The sequence below is a fragment of the Hyperolius riggenbachi genome, chromosome 1 (genome assembly GCF_040937935.1).
Source record: "Hyperolius riggenbachi isolate aHypRig1 chromosome 1, aHypRig1.pri, whole genome shotgun sequence".
Classification (NCBI taxonomy): Eukaryota; Metazoa; Chordata; class Amphibia; order Anura; family Hyperoliidae; genus Hyperolius; species Hyperolius riggenbachi.
Window position 1 is genome coordinate 482,125,041 of NC_090646.1, and position 17,340 is coordinate 482,142,380.

Here is a 17,340-nt window from a genome sequence, read left to right on the forward strand (position 1 = left end):
GTGAGCAAAGTGATTCCAGAAACTGATGGCTTGGTATGGCCCTTTCACAATTCAATACAAGTTAGAATATTTTCCCATTGCAGACCAGGTAGTAAATAACAGTTGAAGATTATCTCTATTTTCCTTTGTCTTATCAAATGAAAACATCTATTACACTTGATCACTAGTGATGGTGATGTTTGTTTTCCTCATTTAGATTCCATATGCTGAACGGATATAAAGTTATAGAGCTGAAGAAGGTAGAAGCTAACTGGCTTTTAAATTATGGCTTTACATTATTTCACACAGGATTTCAGTCATCTGAGATACAACTTTCTTTAATCTCTCTCTCTCTTTTTTTTGTTACTGGTTTACTGTAATGATCAGAATGTACTCTTTAATTCAGACAAATCATTACTTGGCATAGATTTCCGTAAACCAATAGCTATTGCAATCTGTAAACTGTAATCACTTATTTCTGCAGCTTATATATTTTTGTGCTTATGATTCTTTTAGCTTGCAGCAAATGGGCAAATGAGTTCTTGTAATGAGATGTAACAGTGTGCTGATGCTACCGACAAGCTGGTATTTGGAGCTGGTACAATGCTAACTGTTCAGCCAAGTAAGTACATATTTTATATGCATCTAATAATATGTATGTTTTTCTCCAAACCTGCCTTAACTTCTTTTCAGTGAGACATACACATTAATGGTTTGCTTCGTAAAACACTTATTCACTAAACTTGTATTCACAGCTAGTACCAAGTAGTGATAAGTGAAAATGCCAATATTCTTTTCGCATTAATTTTCAATTTTTGAGCAAAAATGCCATTGAAAATTAGTTTTGTTATTCTCCAGGGTTTTTTCACTTTCCACAAATTATCATGGTAAATTATAGATTTTTTTAAGGTTTTTTTTTAAAAAGAAAACTTGAAAATACAAAAATATAAGCTAGTTTTGTGAAAATTGTCTTGAAATAGAACATAGCATTTTTGATGCGAAAATTACTTTGGCAAAAATTTAAAAGGAAGACTGGTATCAAGCTATAATTATATGAAAAAAATAGCAGATCCTTGATATAAGGTAAAAAAAATACTTAAAAGTAACAATAATCATAATATCTGATGATAAGAATTTGTACACAAACATAAACATAACTGAATGATCAACTCCAGCAGCCCGTTTAGTAATGTTATGCTGACTGGTTTATGTAGGGGGGTTTCTGTCTGTGGTAATAGTGGTAACGTGAAATATGTCTTTGGTGAAGGTACAAAGCTCACCGTTCTATCTAGTAAGTGCCTGTTTATTTTTACATGTTATAACTGCATATATTATAGACTGCTATATAAAGAATATAGATGGCATAACATACAGAGATTAATTTACCTAAAACGTTTTTTTAAAAAAGAAACAGCAACAAAATGACAAACTGCCAAAGCACAGATTCTCAGGAACTACACACATATAATGCTTATCTCATTCTTTTTATTTCTAATTTTACCATCACCATTTACTTATGCTGAGTGCTAATGCTTAAATGTGTTAAACATGTTCATAGATTTCACTCTGGCATTCTTTATTCATGCATATCTACTTATGCACATCAGCTACCATAGACACAGCTGAGACCCATACTTTGTACACAGTTTAGACTTAAGATGTGCTATATAGAGGAAAATTGCTAACAGCATTCACTGTATTTCCTTTATGCCTCTGTACACTGTACGATCAGCTGTGAAAGTTTTTGCTGTGAGGTTACACAGTGTGTGAATAGAAACAACTACAATCTTGAGTTTGGCAGTGGAACACGCTTAACAGTGACACCTAGTAAGTACTTTCATTGTAGATAACGTGTAAACTGCATGTTACATCCCTAATGCTACAATGTTATGCAATACAGACCTATACAGCTGTGGTATTGTGAGAGTACTTAAGAGTACATGCATATTAATAGAGTACATAGGAGCACATACATATTAATAGAGACAGCTAGTAAAGCAACAAAGCATTACAGAGTGTGCACTGTATATCATGTAAAATATGGTACTGGGTTAGTGTAAAGCCATGAGTTACAGTGCAAATACGGGATCCGGATTAAGTAAACTAATCTTTGGACAGGGGACAAAACTAAACGTTATTCCAGGTAACTTTGTCTATGTTTATCTTATAGTTCTTACTATATACCATGCTATAATGAGTAGCTTATGTGCAAATTGACTTTTTCAAACTAAAACAAGTGAATACCAAAAACTTAAAAAATATGCCAATACAATAATACAGCGTCATGCTGATTATAGTAAATCTTAATCTGTATCTTAATCTGTAAAAGCAAACCTTTCATTTGTCTCTGCAAAAAATTAAAAGTAGAAAAGGAAGGCTGTACCATGCACCAATAGAGTGTGCAGTGGTCACAAAATATATACCACCATATGAGTAAAATAATGACAAAAGATAGCACCATTCTATAGAAAATACTTCATTCATCACAACTGAATGAAACTGCACAAATAATGAATCTGAACAAGTATGTGATTGATTCAGGCCTCACACATTTTAGGACTATGAAAGCATGACAAAATAATCCGTTTCATTAACACATTAATCACATCTGGACAAAATAAAACAGTATTTTCAGTTAAGTGTGATTATTATATCAGATGGCAGAAAAGGACATTTTAATTCGATCAAATCAAATTGATTGTTGTCAAAGCAACTGAGAAATTGTTTTTTTTTCCTCCAATGATTCTTAAATAAATAGGCTAAGGCTGGTTTACTCAACATTTCCCAAATTATCACATCTGTTTTTTTTATGTAGCTTGGTTACTGGGGACCAGACCATCCAAAACTCATGCTACAGTCCGAGGTGGCTGCGTTTTAACTGACACAAAGCTGATTTTAATATCACTAAACTGATTTTAATATTATCACCAGAAATTCCAGCTTTAGTTCACTATGTGCATAGTCTCACTCCATCTGCTGCTAAAAATCTGCAAGCATTAAACAATATTGTCTGAAATGAGCCCATGACAATGTCTCCTTTATGAAATAAATGTTGAAAATATATTTTATATTACACTCAATGTAATTAGCCTACAATGTCAACTTGCACTGTACATTTACTGTGCTGTTGCTGTGACAAGCCTGAATTTCTTATGAAGGGCCATATAAAAGGTATACACCAGTGAGGGCAGTTTTTGTAATGCACTCCAACACTGTGATAATGTTGGAGCCACCAAGCTTATATTTGGGAAGGGGACAAAGCTTGATGTAAAACCAAGTAAGTGAAAGTGTTTCTAACAATCTTTACATTGTTAAATAATAAAAACAATGTCATAAGTGTGTACATAGTGTATAGGGTTCATGAAGCAGTTGCTCAGTGTATGAAACACACTGAGTAGGTCCTGGATTTTGTAGTTATCATGTACAGCATCAGTTCATCTCCAATGTGATTCACTAAGCTTTGCTTTGGTGTGGATGAGGATGATGTTAAAGAGGGAGAATGGAGTTGATTTGCTAAGGGTGGGCAACAGTGGAGAACACAGGAAAGCACAGATTATCCAACTAAACTAATCCTTCTATTAGGTGCCATGAGTTTACAACTCATGGCTGGGTCATATCTGAATAGAGTGCTGCAATGTCAGTGAATAAGTATTGTGATATTGCAGTTGCATGCACATATCCACAACATACACATACATACATTGTATCATATGTTTGCAATTCTAGGATGTGTTTGCAACCATACAATCAATACTTTATTAACCTATCACCAATTAATCTATTTTCAGACAGATCCCAGGTGAGGACTGCATGTTTTTTCCATACAATAGTAAACATTTTTTTTTAGAAAAGGATTCAGTCCTGATTTGCAGGATCATATATATTCTTCAGTACATTGTACATTATTACGCCATTAGTATATCAGCTGCATTATTTTCAGTTATTATGAACTGTTTTAGGTTATGCTGAGGAAAAAAACCCTGCCTTTACTGTACAGAGAATTGTGCTATTATAAATCCGATGCCTATCTGTACAGGTTTTGCTTAAGTTCATGGCTTACTTAATTCAAAGATGCATGCTTACAGATAATAACAACAAATGTTTTGGCAGCTTATCTGGATTTAATAGAGTTAGGCTGTTTAAATACTAGTAATGTGTTTTTATACTGAGGGGTCAGGATATAATTCATACATAGTCCTTGGAAAATCTGTCCTAGTTCTGTGTGTTTTTATGTAAAGGGTGCAGTTGATGTGTAAATAGTGGCTCTAACTGGGGAAAGTTTATATTTGGTCCTGGAACTCAACTGAATGTGATACCAAGTAAGTCATTATAAGGTTTTTGTGACCTGCAGACATATTAATAAACAAGTTTTCTTCTTAAAAATATTCTTTTGTAATTATGGTTGTCTGTAGCCAGACTGCATTTCATCCCACAGGCAGCTATGTTCAAACTGTCTAACACGGTCCTAAGTCTTTATGAATAATAAATGTAGGACAACTGGCTACATATGTGTCAATGATTTTTTTGCCTTTGAGGTTTGGTGAATTTTGTGGGCTTCTCTTACTTATAGAGCTTATACTAGGTCATTTACTATTTCAATAAACTCTCAGTTAAATAGGTATAGCTGGTTTGCAGACCACGTATAACAGTATGACTCAAATCTCATAACTGAGAACCTTGACCAGTACAGTCATATTTAAACATATGACATCATTATGTAGATCGTATGTGACTGTCTATGTGTACATTTACAAAGTTTGAGGATAGCTTTATATGGGCCAGTGTGTCAACAGTGATAGCCAGAGAGACATCTACCTGTCCTTTAAAGCTTTGGAATATAGTGCATTGTAGGGCTACCCTGAATATTCCATTGGAGTGTCAATACTAGGTAATGGCATGATACAGTGAGTTAGCTTATAAATTGTAAACGCTGAATATTTGGTGTTGAGAGTATTACAATTACAATAGAAGGCTTTCAATACACATTGTTTAATGAAAATGTGTTTAGTAAGCATGTATGCTGTGATTGTATGATAAACAGTGGACACATTCACTGCTAACTATTGCTACCTTTGTTTTGTTTTTTGTTTTTACAATGTAGCTAATACCATGGCAGCCAGGTTCTGCTTAAAATAAGCCCAAGGTGAAAAAAAAAATGAATGAGATAAACAATTGTATATCTTCCCCTTCTCTTAAAAATGGCATTTTCTTTTAGCTATCCCATGGTTTTATTACAGTTACAATGTAGATTTAATGTTTTATTGTCTCTGCTCAATGGCAGTCTATTAAGCTTCCCAGAGCTAAAATACATGAACTATTAACCTTTTTTATCTATTGCCATCTCTCAGAAGTTATATTCTGCCAGGAAAAGCTTATGGCTGTAATTCCTTATCATGGAGTGTTGCTATAATCTGACAAGGGTCCGACAAGAGAGAAGCTGACACATGCACACCTGAAGATTGACTCTTTCAGGCAGTAAAAGAAAACAAAAAACACAGCCTGGTTATTATTAATATTTTTGCACTGTGCATACACATCACATCATATTACATGTTGCCTCAGGTACACATGCTCATGATTTACTACTCCACTACTACTTCCACTAAGTAATCTCACTTTGGTGTTACATAGCAGCTTCATAAAAAAAAGTTAGAATTTGGTTCTCCCATACACCCAATCAATAATTCCCTTTACATCCACCGTGTTAAAAATCACAACAAGGTCCTTGTCTTATATTTTGTTTTTCTAAAGAGCACTGTTAACACTTTATTCCTGTGTTAAGCTGTGGAAGATATATACAGCTCAGAGTAGAATGGATTGAGTAGAAATCACAAAGCACTGGAGTTATTGTACACATGTGTAGCACTGTGTACTACTGGCTTTAAGTTCTTCTTTGGAAGTGGAACAAAGTTAGTGGTTAAACCAAGTGAGTACCTTATTTCCAGTAATGATATATCTTTTCAAAGATAACTGTGATGACTTTATTTTGCCCTTTTTACATTTACAAGACACTCAGCTTCTGGTGTCAGAGAACAGCAATGCAATGATGAGTCAAACAAAAACAGCAGATAGAACTGAAGCACAAGAAATTAAAATGTTTACTGTACGATTACCTATGACACAATGCACTCAATCAATATTCATGGTATAGCCTTAAAAATATTGTAATGGGATTTATTTTTGGCCTTCACCATTACAACTACACAGATTTAAAAAACATATTTCCAGTATAATGACTTTGAGACTGTAAGTCAAGTTCTTACATATATATTTTTTAAACTAAGACAATAAAATTGATTCTAAACCACAAGATTATTTATAGAACATTACTTAAACCCCCAGATAATTCTGCTTGCAGTGCATGTTTGAGTGAGAGCTTTTGAGTCAAAAAGAAAAAAAATGCTAAATAATTTGCATTTAATGAATTAAATTACATTATCCTACTGCATTCATTTAGGAAGTGACGTATTTGCTATGCGATGACTCACTGTGTGCTTATGGTAGTGGAGTTAACAAACTTATCTTTGGACAAGGGACAGTGTTGAAAATCAGTCCCAGTAAGTATGTCTTAAATTATAGCAAAGAGAACAAAATACATTTGTAGCAAAAAAAAATAAAAATCAGGTGTCATTTATAAGTTTGCATATGATATATCCTTATTATCACTTTTGTGTTCAGTTAGGTTGTATTGTATTTGATATATTCAGATCACTATGTGATTATACTGGTGCAGGAAATAAGCTTATCTTTGAGACAAAGGACACTGCTGACTGTCAGTCCCGATTAGTATGCTTTATTGTATGGCAAATAACACTAAATATATTATTAATAATAGGAAATAAAGTCTTATTGTCTTTTTATGAGTACTTATGCTATGCTATTCTGCTGAGTTGAGCTATAGCGCAGTATTTGCTATGCACTGGCTCACTGTGCTTATGGCAGTGCAGCTAACAAACTTGTCTTTGGACGGGGAACTGTGTTGAGTGTCAATCCCAGTGAGTATGTTTTATTTTACACAATAAAAGCATAAACTAATGTTTTTGTTTCTAAATGAACTAATGGGTTATACTAAAGCTGTGTTTACTGGAGGATGTTTAATTGTTTGAGGGATAACAGTGAAAAATGTGCCTCTAAATTGTTTGATAATTTATATAAGGACTTTAGAGTTACCCAGTATATACCTATGTTTTTATTTTTAATTGATATAGGTAGCGGAAAGCTATCACTAATTACAGTCAGCCAATGTCCACATATCAGGCAGTGACTACTATGTGGGGGGACTGCTACACACATTTCTCCATATCAGCTAAATGTATGGCTGGCTGGATGTTTAGCAGCACTAATGCTCTTGCAAAGGTATGGGGAAAAATATTTATTTAATACACATATGTATTGTCAATATTGCATTACACCACTGGGCTCAGTTAGAAAATTCAGAATTTGCTATGTGATCATTCACTGTGTGATTATGGTAGTGGAACATATAAGCTTAACTTTGGACAAGGGACAATGCTGACTGTCAATCCCAGTAAGTATGCATTTAATTATAATATAGAGCGGTGAACAAATTCAAAAATAATGGAACAAATTGTTTTTTGAGTTTAATTATAGGAGCACTATGATGAGAGCTGTATTATTTAAGACACATATGCACATACGTAGAAGATGTGCGTTTGTCCAAAAGTGAAATGTGTCGTAAATAAATTATTTCCTGTGTTGTTGTCAATTAAAGCAGGTATTATTCATTTGACAACTCTGAACATCTTACCAAAAAGTTTTACACTAGTCCATCTCCTCATGGGTGATTCTGAATGTTCAAAGTACTCCATGGCAAGGATTTATACAAAGATGACAGCCAGCCTGCCTTCTTGCATGCCACTGTTCTAGCAGCTCTGTATGTGCTGTTGAAAAGAAAAGAAAAACCAGGAATCCTCCATGAGGAAATGTATTAGTCTGAATTAGTCTGAATGAAGCCATAGCCAGTAGATTATTAAGACCTACAATAAGTGATAGCTATATAGGAAAAAAAGTGATCTGCAGTGCATTTTAATCTGAAACAAATGTACAATTTATAAGTATGTGTACATATGCATTTTAAATTGTGCAACTTTTCATAATATTGCCCCTTTGATACAGAAGCTTATGATGAATATTGGATTTGGTTAGGAAGTGCAGTATTTGCTATTCGGGGGTTCACTGTGGGATTATAATAGTGCAAGAAGTAAGCTAATCTTTAGCCAGGGTACACTGCTGACTATCAATCCCAGTAAGTATGTCTTGTGTAATGGCACGAAGAAATAAATCAATTATCAACCTCATTATAAAGTATTGCACCATTCTGCTAGATTTCAATAGAGTGTTCAGAGTTTGCAATGTGATGATTCATAGCTTGATTCAGAAGTGGCAAACTTAAGCTCATCTTTGATTAAGGCATGGTGCTGATGGACTACCCTAGTAAGTACAACTTATGTTATAAAACAGCGGAGTGCATAAGTTAATAATCATTTCTACTGATACTTTACTTATAACTTGTTATACGTATTTCCCTATGCCATTGGATGTAGTTGGCTAGTATTTAGTATGAGGTTGATCACAGTGTGATTATGGTGCTGGAGGATATAAGATAGCATTTGGACAAGGGACAGTGCTGACTGTCAGTCCCAGTAAGTATATCTTATGTAATAATGTGGGAAATTAACATCTTATTAAAAATATTATGATGACGTTTGGTTCAATAATAGATACTTGTTGTATTATGAATATTGCACATTACCCCTCGTTTCATGTTGGAAGTGTAGTATTTGCTATGTGGTTGCACACTGTGTGATTATGGTGTAGGAAATAGACTAATCTTTGGACAAGGAACTAAGCTGGCTGTCAGTCCCAGTAAGTACATTACTGTTCCTAACAAAATCAAATTGTGCTATATCATAACAGATATTTATGATATTGATAATGGCTTTTACTTTGTTTTCTGGTTTAACTCAATGGACGTATGTCTTTTTTTCAACCCAAATTACTATGTAGATGCTGACTGGGTGGCGGTCTAGAATTCATGCTGGTTGTAAAAATGTAAAATAACTGATCACATTCTCTTACTGCCATACAAGAAAATGAACCAATGCCCTCATGTCAGCCAATGACTACTGTGTGGGGTCAATGGCTGGACAAACATATCTACACGAGTTACATGTTTGGCATGATGGTAAGCAGCAGTGACTCTCCCCAAATGGTGTAGAGACACAGGCTGCAGTCCTAGCATGGTCCATGACCCCTGTGGAGGGTAAAATTGACATTAAGCTTTGTAACAGAATCTGAATCCAACAAATGTATTATTATGGGGTCTTTTTTGGATGGGCTTTTTTTGCCTCAGTCATGTATTATACTGTGTGGAGTATTTATAAGTATGTTCAATTACAGATCAAAAGATATTTTGTGGGGATGCATATCATGCATTGCATTAGAACACCATGCATGGCATCTGCAATACCGAAATGCATAACATTTAGTTCTCTCCGGCCCTGTGGTATTTTTCATTATCATATTGGGTTTTGACGGCCAATCAGTATTTATGATATGAATTACTCAGAAGGCACCTATGTCATTGGTATAATGTATTTCTTAAATATGATGATGATGATGATTATTATTATTAGTTGGGTTAGTAAAGTAGCTAACTTGAAAAAAAAAGTTGTTAAAGGTTTTCACTGTACGCCCATTTTACAAAAATTTCCATAACAAAGAGCATGGTTATAATAATAATAATAATAATAATAATAGTTATTGTAATGACAAATGCCAGTGACAGGTTAATGTTTGAGAAAAGGACAAAGTTGACTGTTAACCAATGTAAGTATTGGCCAGCCTGGAATTTTTAGAGCTTATAAGTTAGGGGTCAATGGCTAGTGTCTGCTAAAACAGAATGTTTTCTAATATTTAAAAGATTATTGACTTGACTTAGATTATGCAGTTGGCCTATTTAGCATATACTACTATAGCATTATGCACATCTAATAATGGAGAGGTACTATTGTTATCATTGTCATTAGAAGAAATTCAAGATACACTCTCACACATTTGATGCTGCTAGAGCAACCTAATCTACATTTTACAGTAAACATGCTTACACAAATTGTAAGTATATATATATATATATATATATATATATATATATATATATATATACATACACACATACAGTGGGTTGCAAAAGTATTCGGCCCCCTTGAAGTTTTCCACATTTTGTCATATTACTGCCACAAACATGAATCAATTTTATTGGAATTCCATATGAAAGACCAACACAAAGTGGTGTACACATGAGAAGTGGAACGAAAATCATACATGATTCCAAACATTTTTTACAGATCAATAACTGCAAAGTGGTGTGTGCATAATTATTCGGCCCCCTTTGATCTGAGTGCAGTCAGTTGCCTATAGACATTGCCTGATAAGTGCTAATGACTAAATAGAGCGCACCTGTGTGTAATCTAATGTCGGTACAAATACAGCTGCTCTGTGAGGGCCTCAGAGGTTGTCTAAGAGAATATTGGGAGCAACAACACCGTGAAGTCCAAAGAACACACAAGACAGGTCAGGGATCAAGTTATTGAGAAATTTAAAGCAGGCTTAGGCTACAAAAAGATTTCCAAAGCCTTGAACATCCCACGGAGCACTGTTCAAGCAATCATTCAGAAATGGAAGGAGTATGGCACAACTGTAAACCTACCAAGACAAGGCCATCCACCTAAACTCACAGGCCAAACAAGGAGAGCGCTGATCAGAAATGCAGTCAAGAGGCCCATGGTGACTCTGGACGAGCTGCAGAGATCTACAGCTCAGGTGGGAGACTCTGTCCATAGGACAACTATTAGTCATGCACTGTCCAAAGTTGGCCTTTATGGAAGAGTGGCAAGAAGAAAGGCATTGTTAACAGAAAGCATAAGAAGTCCCGTTTGCAGTTGGCCACAAGCCATGTGGGGGACACAGCAACCATGCGGAAGAAGGTGCTCTGGTCAGATGAGACCAAAATATAATATTTTTTGGCCAAAATGCAAAACGCTATCTGTGGCGGAAAACTAACACTGCACATCACTCTGAACACACCATCCCCACTGTCAAATATGGTGGTGGCAGCATCGTGCTTGGGGGGTGCATCTCTTCAGCAGGGACAGGGAAGCTGGTCAGAGTTGATGGGAAGATGGATGGAGCCAAATACAGGGCAAACTTGGAAGAAAACCTCTTGGAGACTGCAAAAGACTTGAGACTGGGGCGGAGGTTCACCTTCCAGCAGGACAATGACCCTAAACATAAAGCCAGGGCAACAATGGAATGGTTTAAAACAAAACATATCTATGTGTTAGAATGGCCCAGTCAAAGTCCAGATCTAAATCCAATCGAGAATCTGTGGCAAGATCTGAAAAGTGCTGTTCACAAACGCTGTCCATCTAATCTGACTGAGCTGGAGCTGTTTTGCAAAGAAGAATGGGCAAGGATTTCAGTCTCTAGATGTGCAAAGCTGGTAGAGAGACATACCCTAAAAGACTGGCAGCTGTAATTGCAGCAAAAGGTGGTTCTACAAAGTGTTGACTCAGGGGGCCGAATAATTATGCACACCCCACTTTGCAGTTATTGATTTGTAAAAAATGTTTGGAATGATGTATGACTTTCGATCCACTTCTCACGTGTACACCACTTTGTATTGGTCTTTCACGTGGAATTCCAATAAAATTGATGCATGTTTGTGGCAGTAATGTGACAAAATGTGGAAAACTTCAAGGGGGCCGAATACTTTTGCAACCCACTGTATATGTGTATGTATATATATATATATATATATATATATATATATATATATATATATATATATATATATATATATATATATATATATATATATATATACATGTATATGGCAAAGAGGCATGTAGAGGCAAAGATGCCTTAGTTAAAGGATTTATAGATTTTATTTAGAAAATAGACAACATAAACAGTCTAGATATAGTTGCATGCATATAAGACATGTTTGTGTAGTAGCATGTATTACTGTGCTTATAGTGGGACTGGATGGAAGTTGCTATTTGGCGGGGGAACTCAGTTGACTGTGATGCCAAGTAAGACCCATTGTTAAAATTTTACAAATATACTTCTGAAAATGTATATGTATGGCTATAGCTTCTGAAGTTAACTACTAGTCTTGGTAATGAGAGTAATTACACATATTGAAGTGGCAAATATTTTTTCTCATATTAGACATAATCTAATTAGCATGTAAAATATATCCCCGTCAATAGAAATGTTAGCATTGTTATTTTTTTAGCACAAATATTGTGCTGATTTCAATGCCTTGCATATGGAAACTTTACCAATGTTCTCTTTAATAAATAGTAATTTCAAATTCAGTAGCTGAATTTAAAAGGGAAATTATAATTTTATTACTTTGAAGGGCATACAGAATCTTCAAAAGCTGTACTTCATGGTTAAGTCTTTTTTTCAACTAGTTAGCCTTGTAACATGTTAAACCAAATATCTTATAAAATATCATTGCTCATATTGTCAGCTTTAGAACTGGTGGTTTAGTGGATAACATGGTAGTGTAGTGGATATTACGTTTAACATTTAGCCCTAAGGTCCTTAATTGAAAACTGTGACAATATACGATCTGCATGGAGTTTGTATATTCTCAGCACTCCGGTTTCCTCCCACATCACAAAACCATACAGGTACATTAATTGGTGCCCCTGAAGATTGGCCTTAGTCTATGATAGGGGCATAGGACTATGGTAGTGATAAGATTCTGAGCTCCTCAGATAGTTAGTGGGTCTCTAAAGGAGGAAGATGCCAGTGCTGTATAAATAAATATTAATGTTATATATATATATATATATATATATATATATATATATATATATATATATATATATGTGTGTGTACTGTGAGCTACTATGGTCTCTGAATACAATTTTACTGAAGTTAAACTTTTAAATGCATTTCAATTTAGCATCATTATCATTTAATAATAATTCCCATGGCAAAAAAAGAGTCAGTGTCAGCATGTTATTGTAGTGACATATTTTGCTGTGCTAATGTTGGTGGCAGAAAGCTGATCTTTGGCCAAGGCACAAAGTTGACTATTTATAAGAGTAAGTAATACCCTGTTTTCAATATGACACGGGAACAGTTAAATAAACACTGATTCTAGAAAAAAAAGAAAATGTATAAATATTTAATTATAGAAGTGCTGTTCTAATAATGTGTCCTCTTTGGTAGAAGGCATGCAGCGATAGAAAAAAATAGACTAATAATTATCACATTTTTAAACATTTTTACAGACTGTTAGGGCTAGTTCACAGTGCTCACTGCTTAGTTGTGTTGTAGAATAATTTTGCATGTCAACTCCCTGTCCATACAATTCTATGTACTGCCCATACAATTCACAGTACTGCGCTGTAACTGATTGTGCTATACTAACTCGTTGCATGCAGGCTTTGTATTCAAGTCTATGTCCTCTCTCCATTGCAATTTACACTTATTGTAACGAATGCATTTTGCAACAGACCACTGTGAATCCAGTCTCAAACCGAATTTTACTTTTCTATATTATAGAGTTACATAACTCTGAGAACATCTAGTAAGTGGAAGTAGAAGGTCACTATTTCTTTATACTTACAATGCTGATCATTTTAAGGCTAACTATAAATACTTACTGTACATCTTTAATGAAACTATTACCGTATATATATAATATACTATTTCGGTGCTGTAAAATAGCTTATTTTACAATTTCTTTTTATATTTCTAGAATAATATTTGAACAATAGCGCTGGGAAAAAAAAACAAAGCACTGCACAGCAGCACTTATTAAAAACATATTTATGTCCTCGAAACAGACAACTAACAAATCTGAAGCACTTATTTGTAAAAGAGATATGATAAACAGGGGATAAGTCACCCGCACTTAGGGCTGGTTTATGTATAGGCATTTGTGACTGTGTTTATACTGGAAACAACTGGAAGCTAACATTTGGTGGGGGGACAAAGCTAACAGTGGGGCCAAGTAAGTGCTGCTGTTTATATTTTCTGAGTGCAGACAAAATTGGTATGGAAATTAAACATTTGTCCTGGTCATGATCTGAATAACTTGTTCTAATCTACAAATATATTTTTCATACCGATTTATCATAAAGAAAATGAGCTTTTTGGGAGCTCCTTTATCTTACACTTACACAATGTTTTCTCTTTTATTAGGCCCCATCATTAAATTTTGAACTCATAAGATTTTGTTAAACAACAGCGAATTTACCAAATTAGAGCTAGCTCAATCTATTTTTTAGGACCAAGCCTGTACTCGTAATTACATTTTTATGACTGCCAGGATTTTATTTTTTTTTAGGGCAAATTCACAGTGCTCAGTTGCATTGCAGAATAATTCTGCAGGTCAACTCACTGCCCATACAGTTCTATGGGCCTCTTCCCAGTACTGCATTGTAACTGATCTCGTTATCCTAACCTGCTGCATGCATGAAGGAAAGTCTGTGTCCAGTCTCCATTGCAGTTCACACTCATCAGAACACATTGAAATGCATGCGTCACACAACTGACCACTGTGAACCTAGCCTCAGGGTATTGATAAAAGGTTTGAACAGTAGTAAAATGTACTGTGTGGTCATTAAGTACCCCCCCCAAAAAAAAAATGTAATTGTTTATATGAATAAATATAAACTAGGATGCTTTACTATATATAAAACAATCTCTAGTGCTGTAATTATGGAGTTGCAAAGGAAACATACTGGCATGTACCAGAATCCTTTGTAACAATTATAATAAATGATTGGCATTACAAACAACTATTTATACCACTAATTATTACATTGTACGTAATGTGATCAATTAACAGATACAGTGGGTAATAAAACAACTTACTCTATAATTCCCCATTAACTAGACATCTTTCTAGATGTACTCACTTAATATGCTGACTATGATGTAAAGATTAATTGTACAAAAAAATTTGCTTAGCGATAAAAGGAGTAATAGTAATCATTCAACTGTTATGGGTGTTAAGTAAAACCAGAAGGAACAGAGATCAGCTGGAAGAGTTTATGTACTGGTGTGTGTGACTGTGCTTATACTGGGGGCAACTATAAACTGATATTTGGTAGTGGGACAAAGCTGGCTGTCCTGACAAGTAAGTAAAATACTGTTTTATTCACAATTTCATTTTTCCTATAAATGTTCATTACAGTTTACATTGAGGTGTTTTGCTTTCGGTTCTCTGTAATAAACAGAGCATGTTGTTTGAATTTTACTTTTGGTGATTTCCAATTTTTGCTTGTGAAGGGCAAGCACCCGATTTGGGAGACAGAGATGGATAAATGAAAATGTCTATTTAATAAATGTATCCTGTCTTGCTTTAAAATAACTTCATAGAAAGTACCCTCTGCATTTTACTACTGCTTTTCTTAGCCTGATAATTCCATTTAACAATCAAAGTTTATGTTCTATATCTCTCCGGCTTAAATAGAATATAATAAACAAAAGAGGATGGTTATTAATTGCCATACATGTAATACTATGAAATCCTTGCAAATTAATTGCCCCTTAAAAATGTAATTTAGCTTTAAATTTGCTGACAGAATAAAATAGCCAGTAAAAGTAAAGATGATCATTTGGTAGTTGAGAACAGTAAATGCAGCTACAAATAAACTCATAAACAGATCTGGTTTATGTAAAGATATGGCTGACTGTGATAATACAGGCGGTAGCTGGAAACTGATTTTTGGCACAGGGACCAAACTGATGGTTTTGCATAGTAAGTGTGTTTTTTAAAACCTGTTTTGTCATAATGTTGTAAGATTCTTAAACACAAAAGCATTACATTTCCAAATGAGGATAAATAATTTGGAATTTTTTTTAAAATTTGATATTATAATGCTGTACACAATAATGACAAATGCAACTTAAAGTAATGCCAGTTAAACTCAAATACAATGCCAGTGTCTGTATAAAATGTATTTTGATCCCATGGAGAAAGAAATGTCAGAGCGGTTATTGATGAATTGCAATACACTTGTAAGTGCCGACATCCTGATTATAATTCCTCTACCTAGTGTTGTAGACTGATGTAGTATAAGCATGGAACTCAGACACAGGCCCAGATTTCACTGGCAGCCAACTTGTTCCAAGTTAGTACCTACTATTTAGGTAAGCAAGGACAAAGAAAACAGGCCTGGAGCTTTTATACTTACAAAACAAATTAGCAATAGTATCTGTCATCCGTAATGTGACCCTGTACTGAGAGGCATGTTAAGAATGCTAGGTTATTTTATGTTAAACAATGCTAGTGTCCTGGCTGTCTTGTTTATCTGCCTAGCCTCAGTGGTGTCTGAATCACACACAAACATGCTTAATGCTAGGAACACACCATACAATTTTGTGTTAGATAGATGGTTCGATAGATAATTTCCGTCATGTCAGCTCTTATTTTCGATCATTTTTCTAGTTGATTTCTCACAGAAGTGAATGGAAATTGATAAGAAAAGATAAGAGAATTGAGTGAGAAATCAAATGGAAAAACGAATTGAAAATTGATCAAACGGAAAATCAACCAAAGAAACGCATTGTGTTTTCCTAGCATAGCCCACTCTGCATACTCAATCTGGGTCTGTGGCTTTAAAAAAGTAGACACAATAGATTAGCTGGACAGACAGTTTATTAAAATTATTTAAATAAACATGAATGCCTCTATATCCCTCTCTCTGCAATTTAAAGGATAACTTTACATGTTTTAAGTTAGCCTAGATTATTTTAATGGATGCAGTAAAATAAGTCTGTGTCTGTTCTGGGAGGTAGGGGGGTTATTTAAAATAATCCTGTCAATAACATATGTACATCCGTTTCTGGACCTAGTAAAAAAAATGTAGCTTCCAGAACAGTCTTTTGGTATCCCTGACCCAGGATATTTACTAAATAGTCATAAAGTATACAAATAAAATATACTAATGTAACTGTATTCAACTTCTGGCTTTAGCACATATTGTACAAGCATGTATCACTGTGCTTCTGGAAGTTATACCAAACTCACCTTTGGATCTGGAACAAATCTAGTGGTTAGACCTGGTAAGTTTGTTTTCATAAGGAAACTAAAAAATAATAAGTTAATATGGACAGGTAAATGATCTATTTACATTTCAATACTGAATGAAACTTAACTTTATTCATTCGGTATAAGCTTTCATAATGATCCATTGATTCAGTTATTTCCATGTTTCCATAGAAACATATTCTCTTTGCTTGCATTGATTATTTTTTTATCTTACTACTGATGTGTAATGTTTGTGTCATATAAATTCTTTTCAGAGT

The 17,340-nt window shown here is 34.5% G+C and overlaps 1 gene segment (V, D, J or C); it reads left to right on the plus strand.

Moving 5' to 3' along the window:
- Window positions 1-7,462: 7,462 nt before the first annotated feature.
- The window catches only part of LOC137521921 (T cell receptor alpha chain constant-like), a 35,414-nt gene continuing 25,536 nt past the window's right edge, over window positions 7,463-17,340 (plus strand). The window contains 1 exon segment of the C gene segment in view: window positions 7,463-7,507. Coding sequence covers window positions 7,489-7,507 — 19 coding nt within the window.